Source organism: Eleutherodactylus coqui, chromosome 8, assembly GCF_035609145.1.
Source record: "Eleutherodactylus coqui strain aEleCoq1 chromosome 8, aEleCoq1.hap1, whole genome shotgun sequence".
Lineage (NCBI taxonomy): Eukaryota > Metazoa > Chordata > Amphibia > Anura > Eleutherodactylidae > Eleutherodactylus > Eleutherodactylus coqui.
This window is the reverse complement of record NC_089844.1, coordinates 144,520,857-144,544,975: the sequence shown is the minus strand read 5'-3', so window position 1 is coordinate 144,544,975 and position 24,119 is coordinate 144,520,857. Positions and strand designations below refer to the sequence as shown.

Here is a 24,119-nt window from a genome sequence, read left to right as displayed (position 1 = left end):
ACCCCATGCTGTAAGCTGATCAGAACATGTCAGCACCTCCATCCTATTTATGACAACTATAAGAAGCTTTCTGTCCGCAGGGGCCAATATTCCTGCAGAACGATTTTACCACCCAGGGGAATACTCCACAATGAAGGCCAGAGCAGTCCAACATGCTACTAGATGGGGTCTCTTATAAAGGGACCATTCAGTGTACATGTGTGAGACATCTGCAGCAACCATGCTTAGTCATTTCTCATTGATTTGAATTTACACACTAGGCATTCTTATAACTATTGTCTACTTTTTACAGAAGTATGAAGTTTCTGAGCAGTGATGCACTTGATGTTAGTGATATGGCTCCCCTGCAAGTCACCCCAACTAAAACTGAGGAGAAGCACGTTTTGAAACGACCGCCTACGCTGGAGGACTACATCAATGTGACTTCCAGTGAGGGCACTAGAGTTTACATGACCCTGAGAGATGATCAGGATGGGACAGGGGTCCAGGTGAGTAATCATCCCATTGATAATGAGCTTTATTTAATACATTTTATTAATCCTCTTTAGGCAGTTGTTGACATCATATCTAAGCCATGCGGCATGGTCCCTTTTTATTCTATACTAGCGTACCCGTCGCGCGTTGCTGCGAAGACAGACATACATACATACATTCGTTTTTATATATCTAGATGACGGCAGCAGCGACCACTGAGGTTTTGTAGGCCGCTGCTTCCCCCTTGCAGGCTGAATAAAATAGCCGTTGTGTGGAACATCCAATTTATCCGGCTGCTGTGGCTTCTTGGGAAGATAGCCTAGTACATGTTTGCCCACTTCCAACTCCAATGGAGACTGACTGTAAATGGCTGGCGTGCTCTAGTATTTATGGTTCCAAGCTGTACGTGTCATTGCATACAGTCTATCTATCTATCTATCTATCAGGGTTATTGCATACAGTCTATCTATCTATCTATCTATCTATCAGGGTTATTGCATACAGTCTATCTATCTATCTATCTATCTATCTATCTATCTATCTATCTATCAGGGTTATTGCATACAGTCTATCTATCTATCTATCTGTCTGGGTTATTGCATACAGTCTATCTATCTATCTATCTATCTATCTATCAGGGTTATTGCATACAGTCTATCTATCTATCTATCTATCTATCTATCTATCTATCTATCTATCTATCTATCTATCAGGGTTATTGCATACAGTCTATCTATCTATCTATCTATCTATCAGGGTTATTGCATACAGTCTATCTATCTATCTATCTATCTATCTATCTATCTATCTATCTATCTATCTATCTATCTATCTATCTATCTATCTATCTATCTATCTATCTATCTATCTATCTATCTATCTATCTATCTATCTATCTATCTATCTATCTATCTATCTATCTATCTATCTATCTATCTATCTATCTATCTATCTATCTATCTATCTATCTATCTATCTATCTATCTATCTATCTATCTATCTATCTATCTATCTATCTATCTATCTATCTATCTATCTATCTATCTATCTATCTATCTATCTATCTATCTATCTATCTATCTATCTATCTATCTATCTATCTATCTATCTATCTATCTATCTATCTATCTATCTATCTATCTATCTATGACATCAGGAAATGAGAGAATTAAATTCCGTACATAAAATTTGGATGCTAATTCTTTTGCGCTTAGAATTGAATAATCGAGTTGGGATGAGACATAAGGCCTTGCCCATAAGCATTCCCCAACCTCCAAGAACTGAACCTACCTACCTGAATGAGATTTTGTAGGCCGCTGCTTCCCCCTTGCGGGCTGAATAAAATAGCCATTGGGTGGAACATCCAATTTATCCAGCTACTGTGGCTTCTTAGGAAGATATCCTAGTACTTGTTTACCCACTTCCAACTCCAATGGTAATTGGCTGGCGTGCTCTAGTGGTTCCAAGCTGTACGTGTCATAATAGCGTACCCGTCGCGCGTTGCTGCGAAGACTCTCCAAATCTAGCCCACACACTTGCAGCGATTGTCCTTGTGCTCTGTTGATGGTCATTGCAAAAGCGAGTCGCACCGGAAACGGTAAACGTTTGAATTCAAATGGCATATCTGTTGGGATGATTGGAATCCGTGGCAACAGAACATCTTCCCCTTGAATTTCCCATTCAGAATTGTAGCTTCGGTGACATTGTTCATCATCTTTTTCACTGAAAGTCTTGTACCGTTGCAAAGTCTGGTGGATGGATGTTTCGGAGAAGAATGATAGGCACGCCTATTTTCAATGTTAAAATATGCGGTGGCATACCTGGAAAATCGAGTGAATTCAAGAATTCCATTGGGTAATTGACAGCTTCATCTTGATTCATCACAGTATCGATGGACTTATATGTTGTCGCTTCGCCTGGTATTCCGTTTTGAATGCTGAAATTGATGGCATTGACATCGTTGTTGGTAGCTGCTAATATAGCACATGCGCTGAGCCACTGATGATTTTGGTAATTCCGCGCAATATTTGGGAACACCTTTTGGATCAATTCGTCTTTGGTTGATGTCATCTTTCCAAAGTTTGTTGGCAATGTGATACATTGTGTAGATCTGTCGATAGGCATTTTCCCATTTCCAATATCCAGCAATTGTTTTGCGAAGCGTTCGGCGGATGCATCATTTTGTAGTTGAACACGCATATTGGTTTTCAAAGTCAATTTCTTTACATGTCGCCATAGAACTGACAGCCTTAATGACATCACAATGCAGCTTTATAGAACATGTTGGGGCATGTTCAAGGGCGTCCGATGTTGATGACATCAGTGATGACATCACAATAGCAGGTGGCTTACTTATTCGATCTACGTGGGGGGGGGGGCGTAACTTTCGACGAAGCTCGCGCGCCATTTATCGTAGGATATTTGTACTATGCCTATAATCTTCCCAGGAGTGTACTTAACAACTTCCCAAAGTTTCATGGCGATCGGATGAATGGTGTAGTAGCGCATAAAGGACAAACAGACACGCACGCAGACACGCACGCACGCACGCACGCAGACAGACATACATTCAATTTTATATATATAGATTTGGAGGGGGGAAAGAATGCGGTGTAACAAAGAAAAACAATTCTGGCATTTGCACTTTTTTTAAACTATGTACTAAAGTTTTCCTTTTTGTTTTAGAACAATTCTGTGACCACAGGCCTCAGCTGGAGAGGGGAGCAGCAGCTTCATCTTCTGGGGGTCCCAATTTCCTACCTTAAGGAGCAAGTGACCGATGAGGTAATGACTGTTTTTAATCATCCTTAGTTAATGTAAGGATTTTTAATGTGTATCTTCATTTTAGATTATGGCACATCACTAGTGTATTACCAAACAAGCATACATCTACAGTGAAAAAACATTGGAACCAGCTTATGTGACAATAAGGGTCCACAGATGTGCTGGAAACACCAAATCACCAGGAAACCAGAATGTTCCAAAATTCATTCAACTCATAGCTTTATTAGGAATCTAGATACAATATGCAAATTCAAGTGAAACACAAAGTTACATTCTTACATGTTTCAGGCTATTTGAGCCCCATAGTTATAGGCTTGCTGATCGTTTCCAGTCACAACCAGTAGAATTTTGAGTACAGCTCTGGAGTATAATACAAGATGTAACTCGGGTTCAGTAGTTAATGATTTTTTTTTTTTGCACTTGCACAGGCCGATTATCGCTCAGTTTAGTTCGATTGAACAAATTTTGAGCGATAATTGTCCAGTGTAAATTGCTCATGATGTACATACATAAAGAGCCAATAGTTTAAGCAGCTAACTTTAGTATGTCTGCTGTAAAAGTGAACATATCCTTTAATAGGTGGGCTGGAGAATTCTGAATGTGCTATGGAGTTTTAAAGCAAATGATTGTTATGAGTTAAGAGGAAGATTTCGTAATATTTAGAGTTGGCCATAGTCACAGCAATATTTCCATATTGGGCCCGAGAGGGACTGAGTATGACAGGGATTCTCTCTGGTGTTCTTTAAGTCGTGCTCTGCCCTCTAGGTCCTTGCTCTAGACATAACCTCATTATTGTCTGGAGTGCTCCTTTTAATGTCTAGACTCCTGGGTATCCCCCTTTTAAAGAGCTCTACAGCATAAAATGTCCATATGTTGACTGAGACATTTCTTGTCTTTCAGCGTCGAAGGCAGGTATTAGAGGAGTCGCAGCGCCTTACAGAAATGTTGAACAGGTAATAAATCTTGATAACCTTGTCATGGACCAAGGATCTAAAGGTTCTTCTGTTCCTCCAGAACATGGAGATACTGTATAATGAGGCACTTAGTATGACTCTACTTTACTCTGAACCCCGGCTCCTTCTTCTAGTACCTCCATCAAGCAGAGGAAACATACGGTTTCATTGCCACCATTCAGACGAATGGCAATCCTTATGCTATAAGAATGTCTAGAGTCCTGTAGAGCATGATCTGCATTTATAGAGATCCCTAATAATGCACACAACTTGGGCTGTCTTTGTCAGACAACCCCATTGACCTTATAGTCTTTTATATGAATATGCACACTTTTTGTTAATATTTTGTTTCTGTCAACAGTCAAATGAATGAATTTGAGGAGGCGGAAAATGAATCTTTAGAGCTTGTCCCTGCAGACACAGAAGAGGAAGGTGATGGTACGGCCTCGCATAACCTCTGGGTTGACAAATACACCCCAAAGCATTACACTGAACTGCTCAGTGATGATGTAAGTGATAAATCACTGTTTTACATGTAGCTAAATCTTGCCTACTTCTTACTAATGGTCAACTCCCGCTTTCCTCATTCAGTATACAAATCGCTGCCTCTTGAAGTGGTTAAAGTTATGGGACACTGTAGTGTTTGGTAAAGAAAAGACAATGAAGAAACCTAAGGCTGTACCAGAACAACGAGCGAACAACAAGTTCCAGAAGGAGTCAACTGGAAAGTGGAAGACCAAAACTCAGATCACAGAAGAGATTCTCGAGGCAGAACTAGATCAGTATAATAGACCCAAGAACAAGGTAAATTAAGAACAGATCTCTGCAACGGTCATAGAAACAACTAGTACAGAAGTTTTATTCTCCTACAAGATAAGAGCTACAAGTTCTTGTACTGGAGATAATAGAAATGGCACCTGTATGAATGTTTTGATCATGTCCAACTGTCAGCAGGTGCTTGACTTGTTACGGGTGGGCATTCACATTGCATTTGCAACACAGTTTTACAGCAATTCAACTGCGTTCTTATGTGGATGTTAAAGGGGTTGTCCCGCGCCGAAACGGATTTTTGTTTTTTTCAATAGCCCCCCCCCCCCCCCCATTCGGCGCGAGACAAACCCGATGCAGGCATAAAAAAAAACAAAAACGTCCAGTACTTACCCGAATCCCCACGCTCCGGCGACTTCTGACTTACCTTGTGAAGATGGCCGCCGGGATCTTCACCCTCGGTGGACCGCAGGTCTTCTGTGCGGTTCATTGCCGATTCCAGCCTCCTGATTGGCTGGAATCGGCACACGTGACGGGGCGGAGCTACGAGGAGCCGCTCTCCGGCACGAGCGGCCCCATTCAGAAGGGAGAAGACCGGACTGCGCAAGCGCGTCTAATCGGGCGATTAGACGCTGAAGATTAGACGGCACCATGGAGACGGGGACGCTAGCAACGGAACAGGTAAGTGAATAACTTCTGTATGGCTCATAATTAATGCACAATGTACATTACAAAGTGCATTAATATGGCCATACAGAAGTGTATACCCCCACTTTGTTTCGCGGGACAACCCCTTTAAATGCAGTTTTGAAAAAGTGCAGTCTGAAAACTGCATATGTTTAATCACATATTGTAGCAGTTCTGTACTGCTGTTTTCAGCTGGACGGCATTTACACAATAAGCACCTTTTTAGAAGCAGCTTGACTGAAAAGCACGTTGTAAAACACGAGATGGGAGATAACTATGATCGATGGACTCCCACCAATCCCGAAAATGACTGTTCGGATGGTTCCTGCATAAACGATGCAGTGGTCTCACATGCGCACCACTGCTGCCCTCGTTTTCACACTGCACTTTTGAGTGCAAGTACCATGTGTGTGTGTGTGTGTGTGTGTGTGTGTGTGTGTGTGTGTGTGTGTGTGTGTATGGCTATAGATATAGATGTATATAGATATCAGAAGCACAGTAAAACTGGTGCAAGCGTAAACCCAGCCTTACAAGAAAGAGCTCTCATACATTGTAACGAGCTGTACAGCCAGTTATGGCCTAGATAGAATATCAGACTCTTTAGATGTATAGAATCTTTCCATTCACTAAAAGCAACTAGGGATCTGTAAAATAGTGAGAGATTGCAGCACATAGTATATTACAGTTGCGTAATAAAGAGTAGTGTCAATCTCTTGGGCCTGAATGGAATATATATACCAAAATCCCCACGAATAATCATACACCTTTTGTAGTACTATTGTACATTTTGGTGGCCCAAGACCAAGGTAAAAAAACTAAGATCAGTCACTCTTTGTTTATATACTTTAGGTTGCTTTGCTTTGTGGTCCTCCTGGTCTGGGGAAAACAACCCTCGCCCATATAATAGCAAGACATGCCGGATACAATGTAGTGGAAATGAATGCCAGGTGAGCACATATACTTTCACTCTTTCTTATGTGTTTGTTTGCCTCGTTTTGAAGAAACAATTTGCTATTTATGTTTTTACAATCCCAGTGATGACCGTAGTCCAGAGGTTTTCAGAACTCGCATTGAAGCTGCAACACAAATGAAATCTGTGCTAGGACTTGACGAACGTCCGAACTGTTTAATTATTGATGAAATTGATGGTGCGCCCACAGTAAGTGAAAGGCAAAATAACATTCTTGCATGCCTTTAAACTGTACATTTCCATAAATTAAGAGTAATAGACCACTGCCATACCTTGAGTGCTAAATGGAAAAAAAAAAAGCCATAAAGATAGTTTTTCAGGTTGTTTTTTTTACGATTGGTTTTTCATGAAGGTTTTTGAGCCAAAGCCACAATTGAATTGGAAATATGAAGAAATTACATTTACGTCTTCTCCTTGCTAGATTCACTTCTGGCTTCAGGTCAAAAAGCTGCATCAAATGCTGTGAAGAAAACCGGTCTGTAAAACCATCCTAAACAAAAAGGCTTGTATGTAGGGTTTTCATACTACACTATAGCTTATAAAGTGATATCTGAACACAACATTTTTGACGTAATAATAGTTGCAAACACTCTGCAAAATGCCTAAAATCATTCAAAAGCAAGTGGCAGACAAATGCCAACAACGATCTATCTGCCCATCTAAACAGGCTTAACTCGCTAGTGGGGACATCATGTCATTCGCTCGTTCTAATGAGAATCGGCTCGTCTAAAAGGACCCTTGCTTCTTGAAAAACAATGTTTTAGCATTGCAAACAATGGCCATTATATATCTAAACCAATGCAAAGGGAAATTGGAATTGCCTTCCATAACTGCCAGTCGCCTGCATTGGTCGCATGTCTCTTGAGTGATAATCGTTGTCATTTACATTGCAAGGAGATCGCTCAAACGTTAAACGATCACCTTGCGCTCTGAGCGGGGGATGTAGAAGACAAGCGGGGCCACTTGTCTTCTGCATCCAGCTGTTCCCCGCACGGAGCGCCCTGCTGTTATACAGCTGAGCGCTCCGAGTGGAGGATGCAGAAGACAAGCGGGGTGGCCCCGCTTGTCTTCTGCATCCAGCTGTTCTCTGCTCGGAGCGCCCGGCTGTTATACAGCCGAGCGTTTCGAGCAGGGTATGAAGAACGCACCTGGACAACTCTGTTCTTCATACCCAGCTTGTGTTCAGGGAGCGGGATACAGCTGAAACAATAGTATCAGCTGTATCCCGCTGTGAATACCTGATAAGACTCATCGTTGTCTTTCAGCATGCTGTATGACAACGATGAGCGACGGTTTAACGAAAACGGCACGATGTCAGTGCAGTTAAGACAACGATTATCGCTCAAAAGATGGCTTTTGAGCAAATTTTGAGCGATAATTGTCTAAATGGGCCCTAAATGTTCTGCAAGAGAACGGTGGCTGAGGTTGTAAGTTGAGCTGTACTTTGGGGACGCTTAATGCACTTCTGACTCCTTTCTGCACTCTAGGTCTCTATTAATATGCTGCTAACCTTAACCAACCGTAAGGACAGCAAGGATACAGAAGGTGGTAACGAAGCTGCTGCCCCGAAGAAGAAAAAGAAAGAAGGGGGTCTGTTGCTCAGACCTATCATCTGTATTTGCAATGACCAGTTAGTATCCTCTACAGTAACTACTTTATGACTAACCATAATGCATTGAGCTCTAATGTTGAAAGGTATTCGAGAACTGTAGGCACCCTGCCCATTGCCTGTACAGGGCCTTTTTGCAAATATTTCTCAGAGCATGCTTACATGTAGCAGCAAAGCGGTGGATTTTCCTCAGTGGAATTGGCTGCAGAGAAATCAACAGCATCTTACAGTAACATCAGCGTGGGTGAGATTTCAAGAAATTGCATTCATGTACTTCAGAATTTGCAGCATAAATTAACCTGTGGTACAGATTTTAAATCTATAGCGTGTTCGTTTTATACTGTAGATTTTCAGGAGAAATTTCGCCACTTCAAATGAGGGAGTGAAATTGGCACCAAACCCACGTGTTATACAAAGCTTATATAAGGAGTCTAACATTAACTTGCAGGAAGTTTCTTTTCAATAGGTGGCGCTGCCGAGGTATTGCTCCATATTTCTAATTTGCATGTTACTCAGAGGAGCATGAATGGCTTTATAAGTCTCCTCAGTCACTCAACTTCTAGGTGCTCTTCTTAAGGAGAAAAGATAACGCTACCGATGACAATTTTGACGTGACTCTGCCCTAAAATGCATTGCGTGGAAGGAAATATCCTTATGAATAAAGTTCCCTAGTAGGCCAGCAGATGGGGCATGCCATCCCTTTTTTTTTTTTTTCTTTTTTGGCAGATTCACAGTTTTCAGTTCAGTTTCAGCCTCCTTGTTATCAAACTAGTACTGTATGGTCTCATAGAAGCCTATGACTCTCATGACAATATGCAAAAATAATCAGGACACGCTCTGGGGTGATATGAATCAGGTATACAAAGTTAGTATTCACTAACCCCTGAGAATCTTGGAAGGTAGTTGGGCAATCAATACCAGCAATCCCGAACTGTTTGTTTAAAAAGTTTCTTTCCAACTTTAATATGTCATAAACAATGTACCATCAGATGCATACAGCAGTGTTACAAAGGGGGAAACTGTTTGTTAACCCCCAAAACGCTTTGCCACTGTATGCTGTGCACATCTGATGGTAAGCTGCTGGTATTGATTGTCTAGCTGCCTTCCAGGATGGTGTTTTTCTACCCCCCCCCCCCCCCCCCCCCCACAGGGTAATTGATTATATGAATTTGATATATCTTTGTATACGTGATTCATATCGCCCTTTCAGTGTGTCCTGATTATTTTTGCATATTGTCCTGCTTTAATACCGAGACGATCCTTGGGATCTTGTGTTCTGACAAAGAGCATGTTGCTACAAAGGATACCTAAATCGTGGGGGAGTGATATAACCAAAGTGATTTGTGCAGGCAAGCCTGGCATCTGGGGATGTACGCAAGGGGGTTTTAACCATTAATGTTATTTCTCCCTGTTGCCCCAGGTGAGTAGACCATATTCTCTTCCTAATTTTACGTATTGATGACCTAATCCACTGCTGTTGAAGCGCCTCTAAGCTTTTCAACAGCAATGCTTATCATTTTAGTGCTACTTATGTACCTTTCCTTCAGTATTTGCAGCCTTTGTACCCTACATTTTTCATCAGACATGTCTTATCAGTTGCCATTATTTTCCTTAATGTAAGTTGTTGCAGTTGAGAAATCGCAGGTTATGGTTACCTGAGGCTGGATCGCACCAGACCTATTCCGACAGCTTGTAGTCAGCGTGCTCCTGGCACAGCTAAAGTTTTTGTTCTGAGCTTTTCTTCCCCACTGTGATGGTTCCCTGTAGCAATCTGTGACCTCTTCTCTTCTGTACAGGTATGTGCCATCTCTGCGACCGCTCAGGCAACAAGCATTCATGTTGAATTTCCCTCAGACATTGCCCTCCAGACTGGTGCAAAGATTGTATGAAGTGAGTGGAATTGAAATTGTCAAATCTGCTTCTCCTGCTCTGAATCCCTATTTATTTGTGCTCAGTGCATGTCCCCAGGTAATATTAAATGGATGAGACCCTCTTCGGTTGTTTTTTTTTCTCTGTTGTGTAATTGAAGAACACAGCGAAACCCTTTGGTTATAGCTACTGCCACTAGGAGGTGGACACTAAGCAAAGGAAGAGTTAACTCCTACCAGCTGTACCTACTAAATCTGTTTTTAGCCTAATGTCCATAGGAGACAGACCTTCCTGCTGCAGGTCTACAAGATTTTGGAGTTTTTGGCTTTACAGAGTGACGGAATTCCCCTACTACTCTACTGAGGAGGGACCGCAGGGTTGCCATTTACTTTCTTGCAGCCTCCCTACCTCTCAAAGGCAAGGTGGCACAGAAAGGCACTAAATCTTTTTGTGACTCGCTAGCAAAAAATACACTCGTTTGCATCCCTGGGTTCCCCTCCCCCACCAAAGGAAGGCGAGATGTAGCGGAGGATAAGGCTGAAGTTGAAGCTATGGTTTGTGGCCCTTCCCCTCTGGGGAAAGTAAGCTTGAGGGCCCCTATTCATGGGCTCCCACTCTATGCGACCAGATCCCTTGCATGTGCCGTTATTTGGGGAGGGGGGGGGGGGGGGGCAGGTAGTTTCCCTTGGGCTGGTTCTCTTGGGCTTCACCGCTTCATGGGGACTTCTGATCAATTTTTCGGCCCAGCGATCTCTCGGATCGCATCCAGCTTATGATTGGCCGCGGCACACTTGCGGTGGTGGGATTTCCACTACCAGTGATTTTCCTGTGCCTTTCATCCTGGGCAGCATTTTCTGTGGTTCCTCTGCTCCATACGGCGGGGTGATCTTCTAGACCCATGTACGACTTGCCCTAGGCAGCTCCTTGTCTCCCTAGCCAGCTCCTTGTCTCCCTAGACCACTGTAGTTCTCAGTCTTTACATGGTGCACAGATATTGCAGTTAGGCAAATTGTACCCTGCACGTACAGCAACAATGCTGGGATTCTATGGGGTAACCCAGTCATCAGAGGAAAACCATTGCGACATACTTTGCACGACTGCCTGCCTCCCAGACCAGTAGTGAACCTGTCCCAGTAACATCCACTGCCGAGTCTCTCACAGGGTCTTGAACCTAAATAGGCATGCTTTTTTTTTTGCGATTGTGACCTCACAAAAGCCTCCAGGTTCAGCGTAGTGATGCTGGGCAGGACATCCAATCAGGACCCCACTGTAGGGTCTGACACTGAGGAATCTTTTCTACCAGAATGCACGCAATGCATGACCTCCAAACGCCAACAGTTCTCAAGCTTGCATGGTCATATACCATTACCTTTTTCCTCTGCCTCGCCTCCGCCATCCCACTCCATTCCTTCTAGGGACAGGTCCTGCTCTGAGGGTGAAATATCCGATCCTAACTCTTCTTTAGATGAGGAACCGTCTTTCAGTCTACACTGTCGTAGATGCGCTCATGGAGGCAGTTAAAGATTCTCTCCATGTGCAAAGACTACAATTCCTCTATCACCACAGACTCCTTCTCTTTCCGACATTCGCCTAAATTCCCGACTCGTGTGGAATTTGAGGAGATCGTGACCAAAGAATAGCCAACCCTGAATAAATGTTTCCTCAAGCCAAAGCGCTTGGATGTTATGTATCCATTTGCTGAAGAAACAATTAAGAAGTGGTCCTCTTCACCATCCTTGGATTGCCCGAGTATCTCTCCTGTCTGTACGCGCAGTTCCACACTCGCCCACTTCAATTAGCCATCATAGCTTGCTGGAATAGATCGCTCGAGTCCCTGGATCGGCCCCTGATTCTGCTTTAGTTGGTCCCTTCTCTGGTCGTTGACTGCACACAACCTCTCAAGGGAGGTCCTTCCTCGCCCTCCGCTTAAAGGTGATAACCTTGGATACAGGGGAATCCTAGGCACCTTGACAGTGCAGGGACACTGTAACTTGGAATTGTCCCTCCACATCAATATACTAGAACTCAGGGCGATCCACCTGTTCCTTGGTCATCAATCCCAGATTCTGGTCAGTCATCTGACCCGTGTCCAAACAGACAATGCCACTGCTGTTGTGTACTTAAACCACCAGGGTGGCACAAAGAAGTGCAACGGTGATGAGGAAGGGTGCCGAAATCCTCTGCCATCACATTCTGGAATTGGAGAATTGGATAGCGGACTTCCTCAGCAGAAAAACAGTAGACCCAGGAAGTGGGCACTACATAAGGAAATCTTTTGTGGATGTAAGCGCCAAATGAGGCATGACTGTGAATCTGCAGGCATCCAGGCTCAACAGTCAGCTCCCGCTCTTTGTCTCCCGCACAAGCGTCGGCAGTGGACGCCCTAGCGATCCCATGGAACCAGTTCTTATTCCTGTATGCCTTTCCACCAACACCTCTGATCCCATGGCTCCTCAAGAAAGCCAAGATGGAGGGCATCCCCATGGTTCTCGTATGGCCAGAGTGGCAATGTTTGTGCTTGGTACACCGATTTTGTGTCCTTACTGGCTGACATGTTCTGGCCCCTGCCACTGAGACAGGATCTGCTGCAGCAGGGCCCAGCTCTTCCACCCGCATTTTCATACACTACGTTTGACAACGTGGCTGTTGAATCCGCAGTCTTGAAAGTGCAAGGTTTGCAGACCCCATGGTTTAGACCATGCTCGGGGTCAGGAAGCCTTCCTCTGGCATCTACCGTTAGTCCTTCTTCATATGAAGCGAGCAGCATCATTTGCAACCCATGCATTTTTCTGTTCCCAGTATCCTGTCCTTTCTCCAATCAAGCATGGATATGGGGTTGAGCCTCAGCTCATTAAAGGGTCAAGTTTCCGTGCTATGTATCCTTTTTCTACAACTTCTGGCTTCCAAGACCACAATGCGTACTTTCCATCAGGCAGTGGGACATGCTGCCCCTCCTTCTCTTCCGTCAGCACCATGGGACCTTAATCTAGTATTAGACGCTTTACTATTCCCTCCCTTCTAGCCAATACGTGACGTTTCTCCTGTCTGCTTTCCTGGCAGGTTGCATTCATGGTAGGCATCACTTTCATCCACCACGTCTCGAGTTATCGTGCAGTTCTCCTTTTCTAGTGTTTCATTAGGACAAGGCAGTTTTTTTGTCAGGTTTTATCCTTTCTTCCCAAGGTGGTCCCATCCTTCCACCTCAACGAGGACATTGTTTTGCCCTGCTTCTGGCCAGAGCCATCATGCATTACGGAATGTTGTCTGCACAAGCTTAATGTCGTCCGCGCACTATCGATCTATCTTGCGTGTACAAAATCCTTCCGCCGTACCGATTCTCTCTTCCTCATCTCTGACTGCCCTTGTTAAGGTCTGGCCACTTTCCAAGTCCACCATCAATGGGTGACTGCTCACTCCACACATGCGGCGAGTGCCTTCTGGGCAGTGTCCCATAACGCTTCTGCTCTCCAGGTCTGCAAGGCTGGCACCAGGTCTTCACTTCATACCTTTCCGAAGTTTTACAGAGGGCTGCTATTCCATCCTCTGATGCTACTCTTGGTTGCAGGATTCTGCAGACGGCAGTACCCTGATTGCATCAGAGATACTTTTGGTCCACCCCTAGGGACTGCTTTTTGAATGTCCCAAGGGCTTTACTCAATTCCTTAATGACACAGCCGAGAAAATGGGACTTTTTGTTACTCACTGTAAAATCTTTTTATCGGATACCCATTGAGGATACAGCACCCACCCATTGTTCAGGGGAACCGGCTGTTCTCTTTTCTGAGCTACCCCATTCACTTCTTCATTTAGTTGTATGTTTTCAAGTTCTATAGAGGGATCTTTTCCTCTTCTACGTCTTGTGTACAAACGGATTTAGCGGAGTGACTACAGGAGGAATATAGCTGGTAAGTCAACTCTTCCTTGGCTTAGTGTCCATACCCAAGGTCTTCGCTGTGTCCCCCAATAAACATCCAAGTAAAGGATTTTTCAGTGAGTAACCAAAAAGAGGATTTTTGGTACTCTCCGTAAAATCTTTCTAGTCTTGTTCATTGGGGGGGACAGCCAAGACCGTGGGTATAGCTACTGCCACTAGGAGGCGACACTAAGCAAAAAAAAAAGTGTTAACTCCTCCTGCAGGCTATATCCCCTCCTGCCGACATCAGGCTAATCCGTTTGTATGCCAGCAGTAGGAGCAGCTACGCAGGATCTGAATAACAAGAAAAAACAGGCATAACGGTTACAACTGTAAACCAAAACCGCACCATGTGCAACTTACCAGAACCAAGTATCCGAACGGGATGTAACCTGTAAATATCTGGGTGGGTGCTGTGTTCCCCAATGAACAAGACGAGAGAGAGATTTTACGGTAAATTCCAAAAATCCTCTTCTCGCTCGTGTCATTGGGGGACACAGCCAAGACCGTGGGACGTTATAGAGCAGTCCCTCTTGGGGTAGGAGAAATATGAGCGGTTAGTTTATAGCCGTCTGTAAGACTCTTTGACTGAGAGGCGTCTGACGAGGCAAAGGTATGCACTCAATAAAATCTTGAAAACGTATGCAAAGATGTCCACGTAGCCGCCCTGCACACTTGAGAGGCTAACGGCCTATTGTGTACTGCCCATGAAGCTCCCACTGCCCTTGCAGAGGGCGCCATAACCCGACATGATGGCATCTTGTCCTTGGAGCGGTAAGCCTCCTCCACTGCCAAGCGTATCCGGCGGGATTTGACCACTTTGGAGGTCGCCAGACACCGTCTCGGGCTGTCAGGAATGATGAACAAGGAGTCAGATTGTCGGAACGACGCTGTTCGCTCCAGGTAGATTCGCAGGGCTCTTACCAGGTCCAACCGGTGTAGAGTCCTTTCTCTAGGATGGACCGTGGAAAGGCAGAACGACGGTAACACGATATCCTCGTTGAGATGTAAATCCGACACCACCTTGGAAAGAAACGAAGGAATAGGGCACAATACTACCTTATCCTGATGGAAGACTGTGAATGGTGGCTTCGCCGGCACTCCGATACTCGGCGTATGGAGGTAACCGCTACCAGCAGAGCCACCTTCCAGGTCAGCACCTGCGCCAAAACCTCTCTCAGCGGCTCAAACGGTTGAGACTGCAGCGCATCGAGCATCAGGTTCAAGTCCCAGGGCGGAACCGGAGATCGTTAAGGCGGAGCGGCATGTGCGACTCCCTGTAGGAAGGTGCACATTGCTGCCCTAGCCGCCAATGATCGCTGAAAGAGGATGGACAATGCCGATATTTGTCCTTTGAGGGAACTCGGGCTGAGTCCCATCTCCAGTCCGTCCTTAAAGGGGTTGTCTCGCGAAAGCAAGTGGGGTTAAGTTCTGTATGGCCATATTAATGCACTTTGTAATATACATCGTGCATTAAATATGAGCCATACAGAAGTTATTCACTTACCTGCTCCGTTGCTAGCGTCCCCGTTTCCATGGCTCCGTCTAATTTCGGTGTCGTCTTGCTTTTTTAGACGCGCTTGCGCAGATGGGTCTTCTCCCTTCGGCTGGCTCTGAAGCAGCGGCGTTTTGGCTCCGCCCCTTGTACGCGTCATCGCGTAGCTCCGCCCCCGTCACATGTGCCGATTCCAGCCTCCTGATTGGCTGGAATCGGCACACATGACGGGGCGGAGCTACGCGATGACGCGTACACGGGGGCGGAGCCAAAACGCAGCTGCCACCGAGCCGAAGGGAGAAGACCCATCTGCGCAAGCGTGTCTAAAAAAGCAAGAAGACACCGAAATTAGACGGAGCTATGGCGACGGGGACGCTAGCAATGGAGCAGGTAAGTGAATAACTTCTGTATGGCTCATATTTAATGCACAATGTATATTACAAAGTGCATTAATATGGCCATACAGAAGTACTTAACCCCACTTGCTTTCGCGAGACAACCCCTTTAAGGAAAGACAAAAGGCGAGCCAGCGAAAAACGCATAGGGTGAAACCTCAGTTGTTCGCACCATAGGAGGAAGCTTTTCCACACACGGTAGTACACCTTGGAGGAGGACTGTTTTCTGGCCTTAATCATGGTCCAGCTCACTGATTCCGAAAAGCCCCGAGCTCTCAGGACCGCGGCTTCAATAGCCACGCCGTCAAACGTAGCGTGGATAAATTGTGGTAGAAGAGGGTCCCTGTAAGAGAAGGTCCTCCCACAGAGGAAGAGGCCACGAGGACGTCTGCCAGTAAGTCGATGAGTTCTACATACCACGTTCGATGGGGCCAGTCCAGAGCTATGAGAATTACAGGAAGTTCTTCCCTCCTGATTCGCTTGAGAACTTGGGGAATAAGTGGGAAGGGTGGAAACGCATAAGGAAACTGGAAGTCCGTCCACAGCTCGTGCTCTGGGGTCCTTGGACCTGGCAACGAAGTTCGGAAGCTTGCTGTTGAACCCAGATGCCATTAGATCGACATCTGGTTGTCCCCACTGCTTGCAAACCTCTTGAAAAACTTCGGAGTGTAGCTCCCACTTGCCTGGATCGACCGTTTCCCTGCTGAGCTAGTCGGCTATCCAATTGTCCACCCCAGGCATGTGGACTGCTGACAACGCGGGGACGTGTTTTTCGGCCCAAGCCAAGATTCCCTCGACTTCCTCCATGACCCTCCTGCTGCGGGTTCCGCCCTGATGGTTTACGTACGTGATAGCTGTTGCGTTGTCCGCCTGGATCCGGACTGGGTTACCCTTCAGCTGTAGAGCGAAGTGTTGCAGCGACCGGGATATGGCCTGACATTCCAGGACGTTGATTGGTAGTAAGGCTTCCTGACTGGTCCAGGTTCCTTGGGCCACCAGGTTCATTAGGGTCCCTCCCCAGCCGGAGAGACTGGCATCTGTGGTAAGGATCTGCCACTGAAGAGGTAGAAAGGAGCGGCCGAGATGCATCTGGGGGGAGTCCAGCCACCAACGTAGGGCATGTTGCGTCTTCGGCGGTATCCTGATCCTTTGATCGAGGGAAGATCCTACCCTGTCCCAACTCAACAAGATAGTCCGTTGCAGGGGCTGAGAGGGGAACTGAGTGAATGGGACTGCATTGAAAGCCGATACCATTAGTCCCAGCGCCCTCATGCAGTGGCGGATGGTCACTGTTCGATGTGTGCGCAAGGAGCGAACTTCCTTCTGAAGCAGGCGTTGCTTCGGTGCTGGGAGCATTACCTGATTCAAGGCTGTGTTGAAGTGAAGTCCTAGAAACTCCATGCTCTGCGACTGTGACAGCGACGACTTCTGCCGGTTAACGATCCAGCCGAATCTGGTCAGCGTGTCCATTGACCTGCCCCGTTGGGGCCTTTATCATGATGTCATCCAGATATGGAATCGCGACTATTCCCCATCCAATGGAGGAGGGGCATCACTGCCACCAGGATCTTTGTAAAAACCCTGGGGGCTATCGTCATGCTGAATGGCAGCGCGGTGAACTGGAAATGTTCGGCTTGAACCATGAACCGAAGGAATCTCTGGTGTGACGACCGAATGGGAACGTGGAGGTACGCATCCTTGATGTTGATTGACTACAAGAACTCCCCCGGTTCTATTGACAGGATTACTGCCCGAATTGACTCCATGCGAAAGCGACGCACCTTCACATAGTGGTTCAACTTCTTCAGGTCCAGGACCGGCCTGCTGGATCCATCCTTCTTCGGGACAACGAATAGATTTGAATAAAAACCTGTGAACCGCTGAGAAGCCGAGACCCGCACTATAACTCCTTAAGCAAGTAGCTTGTGGACCGCCTGTAAAAGTGCGGTGGCTTTTACAGATTATCCTGGAGCTGAAGAAGCGGTCGGGTGGATGTTCGGCAAATTCTGGCAAATTCTATCGCGTAGCCCTCCGAAATGACTTCCCGTACCCAGGCGTCTGAGACCTGTGCCAGCCAAACCGTGGCGAACTGGGAAAGCGCCCCCACCCCCCTACCCTGCTTACAGTGGGTGGGGGCTGGCCTTCATGCGGACGACTTTGTGCAAAAGGCCTTAGGGGGCTGAGCCTTAGTGCGCCATGCGGGCCTAGTCTTGAATGACGGTCTTCTCTTTTGGCCCTGCTCCTGGGAGTTCCTTTTATTCTCTGGCGCGCGTGGACTACTCCGGCGAAAGGAACGAAATTGGAAGCTGGATTGTCGTGGAGCCGCCAGTTGTCTGCGGCAGGTGCGAACTTTCCCCCCGTGGCTTCTGAAATAATCTCGTCCAACCTGGCTCCAAAGGGGTGCAGGCCTACGAAGGGGATGTTAGTCAGGGATCCCTTGGAGGATGCATCCGCGTCCCAAGATTTCAACCAAAAGGTTCGACGGGTGGCTACTGACGCCGCAGATGCTCGAGCCATGAACCTAGCAGAATCCAAGGAAGCTTCACAGATGAATCTTCCCGCCTGCTCTATCTGACGCGCGATCTCTGCCAATTTTTCCGGTGCAGCGCCCGCTAGTATGCCTTTGCGCAGCTGTTTAGCGCAATCGGTGGCAGCCCTGCTAACCCAGGTAGAGGCGAACATCCGTCTAAGTGCTGATCCCACTGCCTCAAAGGATGATCTAGCCAAGGAGTCCATCTTCCTGTCGCGTGTATCCCGTAGGGATGAGGCATCCGCCCTAGGGAGAGTAGTGCGCCTTGCAAGGCGTTTAACCGGCAGATTGAACGTCGGCGGCGCTGCCCACTTTTTAACCAGATCTTCCGGGAAGGGGTACAGGACATCCAGGTGCTTCGGCTTTACAAAACGCCTGTCTGGAAACTTCCACTCCTTGTCCAAAACCGCCTCGAAATCCCTCATGTGGTGGAAATGTCTTCGGGAACCGCAGAGGCCACCGAAAGGAAAGGCACGGCGTAGGCGTGGAGGGTGGCTGTTCCAGTAGCTGGAAGGTGTCCCTCACCGCCACTATCAGGCTGTCTACCATCTCGGAGAGGCTAGGCAACTGCTCGTCTTTGATGTCAGGGTCAGAAGGTGACTCTGATAGCTCTGCCTCAGCGCAGCTGTTCTTTCTGGAGGAGTCTTGTGAGCCGGATCGTCTGATGCGCTTCCGTGGTCTAGCACAAGAGAAATCTCTCCTGACTGTGTCCTTTCCGCCAGACACATCTGGGACAGGGCGAGATGCTCGGTCCAGTCTGTCCAAAATCGTGCTAGACGCGAGGGTAAGGTTTGAAACCGCTTGCGCTAGGGAGCGGGCCCACTCTGGTTCTGTAGAGCAGGGGTCCCCAACTCCAGTCCTCAGGGACCACCAACAAGTCATGTTTTCAGAATATCCTATGGTAAGAACACCTGTGGCAATGTCTGAGGCAGCAGCAATAATGATATCACCTGTGTAACACTGAGGAAATCCTAAAAACATGACCTGTTGGCGGTCCCTGAGGACTGGAGTTGGGGAACGTCGCTGTAGAGGGTGAGGGCTGAATGGGCGGGGGGCCTGTATTAGGTTGTACAGGCGCCTGCCTCGGAGCAATACAGTCAGCACAACAAGGCTCCACCTGTCCGCATGGAAATTTAGCATTTTAGCCAGAGCAAGCATAGTGCTTCGATCTGGCTGATCCCTGTCTGGACTCTTGGGTTCTGGAGTAGGACATGGTGCTGTGGTATGGCACGCTGAAACCTGCCTCTGCTAGCAAAGGATGCATGGGAGGTATGGTGCAGGGGAGCTGCCACCTGGGCAGAGCCTACCCGGTCCAAAAGAGGTCTAGGGGGGGCCGAGGCTGTGACCACCCTTGCTGGCAGCAGTCTGTGGAAGGAGGGGGCGGGGGCCAAAGCACAGAGCCAGTAATATCCCTGTCCCCTTGGCGCGCTGGCTGGGATTGGTCAGGAGAGCCCGCTCAGACCCAGTCTCCGCCTACCCCATGACGAGGGAGGCGTGGCTAGGTAGGTAGGGTAGGCCACCCCTAGCTAGTGGTTGTGCACTAGTCCGCGGCCTGTGGATACTGCTGGCCCACGTGGAACGCAAGACCACGGTCCATAGAAGGCAAGACCGCGGAGAGACATCACGTGGCATGAGGGCGCAGCGGTAGGTCCGTGTAGGCCTCAGCTCAGGTGAGTCCGCGGCCTTAGTGAGCACGGAGAAGGCACGGGTAGTGGGGTGAGGCAAGAACGTGGGTCCCAGCCCATGAGGGGAGCTAGCAAGCGGCATAGAGGACAGGAGGCAGGAAAAAATAAAAGCACGTACTTACCTCCTGATTGGAAATAGGGTGGCTGCCCAGTTCCAGCACAGTTTCCTCCCCGCCATCACCTTCCCTTTAGGGGGAGGGGATGTTGGACCCTGAATATCGGGGGGTCACACTCAGCTTGGGGTCCTGAGTGTGCCTCCTTGCCTTCTGAGGGACCCGGCAGACAACAGAGGGTTGAGTTCTCCTCTGTTCGCCGTCCTTGGTGGGTTAATCGGGAGAGTCCTGCCTCCCCATTATTCCCTGGTCTATTTCCGCAAAAAAGGCAAAGAAGAAAACTCAAAAAAAGGATCTCCGCAGACGAGACCGTCTGCCTCCTATGACACTAAGCTAAAAACTGATCAGCCTGATGTCGGCAGGAGGGTATATAGCCTGCAGGAGGAGTTAACACTTTTTTTTTTTGCCTAGTGTCGCCTCCTAGTGGCAGTAGCTATACCCACGGTCTTGGTTGTGTCCCCCAATGACGCAAGCGAGAAAATCCTGTTTTTCCACAAAGCCAGGTGTTTTTTACGTGAGCGCATTCATACGGAAAGACGAGGGTGTATGTTCTTAGACTAGGACTCGGACACTGGTTATGTAGCCGAAGTTGAACTATAGCCCTGCAACATTGAAACCTAATGAATGCAGATGAGTTGTGGTTGGCAAGTTGTAGTGTCTCAATCTCAAGAAGTCACAAGAAATCTAAACTTGCTGGATGATTGGGTTACGGCAACTTTTATGCTGCAACCCAACCTCCTTCCCATTCATTAGGTTCTGATGTTGCAGAGATGGGCTACGCTGTGGTATTTGGGCGGACAGTTCTTGAGGTAGTACTGATGATGATTTCCTGGTAATCTAGGTAAAGAAGCAGGTTAATCCTAAAACCCCAACTCCACGCTTCATATGATGGCGTACAATAATATAAATGCGTGTATACGGTATTTATCCTTTAGTGGCAATAACTCTGAAATGGCGAGAGGTTTTCCTACTCTCTATATAACAGCACGGGGCTTTATGTGCAGTAAGATTGTGTATTGTTTTAATGTATGGTTTCGTTTTGCAGATCACTCTTAAACAGAGCATGAAAGCTGACACAGGGGCACTGATGGCATTGTGTGAGAAGGCTGATAACGACATTAGGTCCTGTATTAATACTCTGCAGGTATGTGACTATGAATGGCATTCTGTGAACAAAAGCCGATGTTTCCTTTGCAGAATCAGACCTTAAATGCATGCTGGACTGGGTGCGAACAAAGTTAGTTTTTTTTAATATTTTTTTTTTGCCATATGCATATATATGGCTATATCTTCACTCGGATTGGGGAGCGTTGTGTTCTGAGGGGCTTCCAGTGGTCAGATCTCTTCAAGCACATTTTCATTTTGTGCCTAATTTGACATGGTCCTAAGAATTCTTGTAGCAAATGCTTCATTGCATGCCTTACTACAGAAATGTTCTCTCCTAGAAACCTTGGCACCGTACAGCGGGACATGGCGTGTGTATAGCTCCATAATATGGTATTTCAATGAATGTTAGTGCCCCATACAGACTCCTGCCATACAGCTTTTTTGTGTGCATGAACCGGGGTTGGGAAAGTGTAGACGCCACTTGAGCACATATTATATCATTATGACCGTTTTCTATTTTCAGTTTCTTCATGGCAAAGGGAAAAACGTACTGAACATGCGGACAGTGCAGACAGTGAAGATTGGGCTGAAGGATCAAAACAAGGGCTTGTTCTCTGTATGGCAAGAAATCTTCCAGCTCCCTAAAGCTCAAAGGTATAAGCTGGTAATGATAAAATATGGCAAGATCTACTGAATGGATATTCCCATCTTGTAAAGCTAGGATAGCTTTAAACTAGGATTTGTTATTGCTTTGGTTTCTGACCTCTGGAAGCGCCAATAATCCAGAGAAGGAAGGAAACGCAGCACCGATGTAACACACTGTCCTCTTCTGTTTTTCTTTGCACAGTGGCACCCTGGCCACCTGCCATGCTGCCACATCCACAGTTCACTTAAATGAGGCCGGTGCATTTCCCGGCAAAGCTGATGACTTGAGGCACCATTGTACAGGGGAAACCGAAAACACGATGCAAGCCTATATCATTGCTGCATCCCGTTTATTCACATTATCAGTTGGGGTCCCAAAGCAATATGTCATCACATTCATAAAGTTAGAATGCCATTTTTTTTTACTTTGTTTTCATTGAACATATCATGTAATTAGTACATGGACATTTTCCACATAGTGTTAAAATCTAATGACATCAAACTTGTTTTAAGATCCCGGCTCATCTCAGCACTCCATCTGTATCTCATGTTGTCTATTTCGCAATTATCAAACATCGTTGAAATATCAACAAAACGTTTTCCCAAACTGCAAACCAGTCTGCATTGGCATTTATTTATGTTGTATAGTAACCAATTAGTTAGTGATGCATCCAACCATAGACCCCATATTTTTATAGGGCATCCTCTATGTTGATAGACTACCTTTTCATAAGGTAAAATAACATTGACTACATTTTTCCATCCTGTAACGGATTGGGGTTCGGTAGCCTTCCATTTTAGAGCAATCGCCTTCCGAGCTAAAAATGACACCTCTCACAAAGATTCGTAGGTGGGGAGGCCATTTGTTCCTCTAATAAGCCAAATAATGCTGTGTTGGGATCTGGAGTGAGTGTATATTGGGAAGGTATAAGTGTAGACATAAATGTTACCACTTTAGCCCAAAAATCTCTGATGTGTGAGCAATCCCATATCATGTGCCCAATGTCATAGATGTCAATACCCTAATGCTGACAAAAGTTGGAATACCATTTTGAGTGCCATCCGTACCATTTACAGATTTACCGCTATCTTGATTAATGTTTTTTTTTTCCCCCTCTTTCTCAAGAAAACACATAGGTCAAGATGTTGTTCCTCCAGATCTTCAGCTCCTACTAAGAAACGACAACGATCCCCTGAATTTGTTGGGTAGAACTCCGTTAAGTGCTTTAGCTCAAAGATTTCATCACATATTGCACCTGACTACATCTACAGGGGAGTATGAGAAACTAACATTGGTGAGTGCAGCATGAAAGGACTGTGACGTATTCCCCATTCTGGCAGTGGTTAAATACTCCTTTAAAAAATGGAGAATGCATTCTTTATTATAGGCGTATTCCCATCTCGGACTTTTATTGGAATTTCACAGGACATGCCATAAAAGTCTCATGTGGGTTGAACCTCTGGAACCAGCATATAACTTAAGAACTGTGCATGACTGCCAACGGCCCCTGCTGTATGCAGAAGCTGGGGGTGGTTGGGAGTTATGGAAACAGCTGAGCAGGATGTTCTATGAAGTTTCCATACTTCTGGCCACTTTATGCAGAGATGTATTCCCATCACTGCCATAATTGGCCTAGATGGGGGAATACCCCTTTAAACTGTGTGGGACATAAGGTAACAGCTAAGTGTGCTCAGATCTTTCTGCATCCACTGTAGATTTTGAGGAGTGACTGAATGCATTTTTTAGTTCTGCATATTGCAGCTTCAGGAAAATCCACTAATTCCCTTATTCTCTCTGCAGGGATTATATGATAACTTTTTGAACATGAAAGTGAAGGAGTCCAGTTTCGGCACAGTGGTATCTGCTCTGGATTGGTTGGAATTCACAGACATTCTAAACTCTGTGATAATGCACGGACAGAACTTCCAGCTCATGCGATACCTGCCTTTCCTTCCGGTTGCCTTCCATCTTTTTTTTGCAACTTCAAATATCCCTCGAATTTCTTATCCCAACAGCCACTATGAGGTAGGTCTAGGAGTTTCACTTAATGGGTTAAAAAAGGCACACTTACAGCAATAGTCATAGTACAAAGGCAGATTATTTGTCGGTGGTAACAAGCAC

General features: G+C 46.3%; 1 protein-coding gene across 2 annotated transcripts in view; it reads left to right on the top strand.

Moving 5' to 3' along the window:
* CHTF18 (chromosome transmission fidelity factor 18) overlaps window positions 1-24,119 on the top strand; it is a 56,167-nt gene that overhangs the window by 10,821 nt on the left and 21,227 nt on the right. For both annotated transcript variants that reach the window (XM_066576617.1, XM_066576616.1), the window contains exons 4-16: window positions 293-488; window positions 3,160-3,258; window positions 4,159-4,211; window positions 4,573-4,720; window positions 4,803-5,015; window positions 6,516-6,613; window positions 6,702-6,825; window positions 8,124-8,266; window positions 10,042-10,135; window positions 21,291-21,389; window positions 21,876-22,006; window positions 23,124-23,292; window positions 23,799-24,023. In XM_066576617.1, coding sequence (XP_066432714.1) covers window positions 293-488; window positions 3,160-3,258; window positions 4,159-4,211; window positions 4,573-4,720; window positions 4,803-5,015; window positions 6,516-6,613; window positions 6,702-6,825; window positions 8,124-8,266; window positions 10,042-10,135; window positions 21,291-21,389; window positions 21,876-22,006; window positions 23,124-23,292; window positions 23,799-24,023 — 1,792 coding nt within the window. The remainder of the gene's footprint in view (window positions 1-292; window positions 489-3,159; window positions 3,259-4,158; window positions 4,212-4,572; window positions 4,721-4,802; window positions 5,016-6,515; window positions 6,614-6,701; window positions 6,826-8,123; window positions 8,267-10,041; window positions 10,136-21,290; window positions 21,390-21,875; window positions 22,007-23,123; window positions 23,293-23,798; window positions 24,024-24,119) is intronic.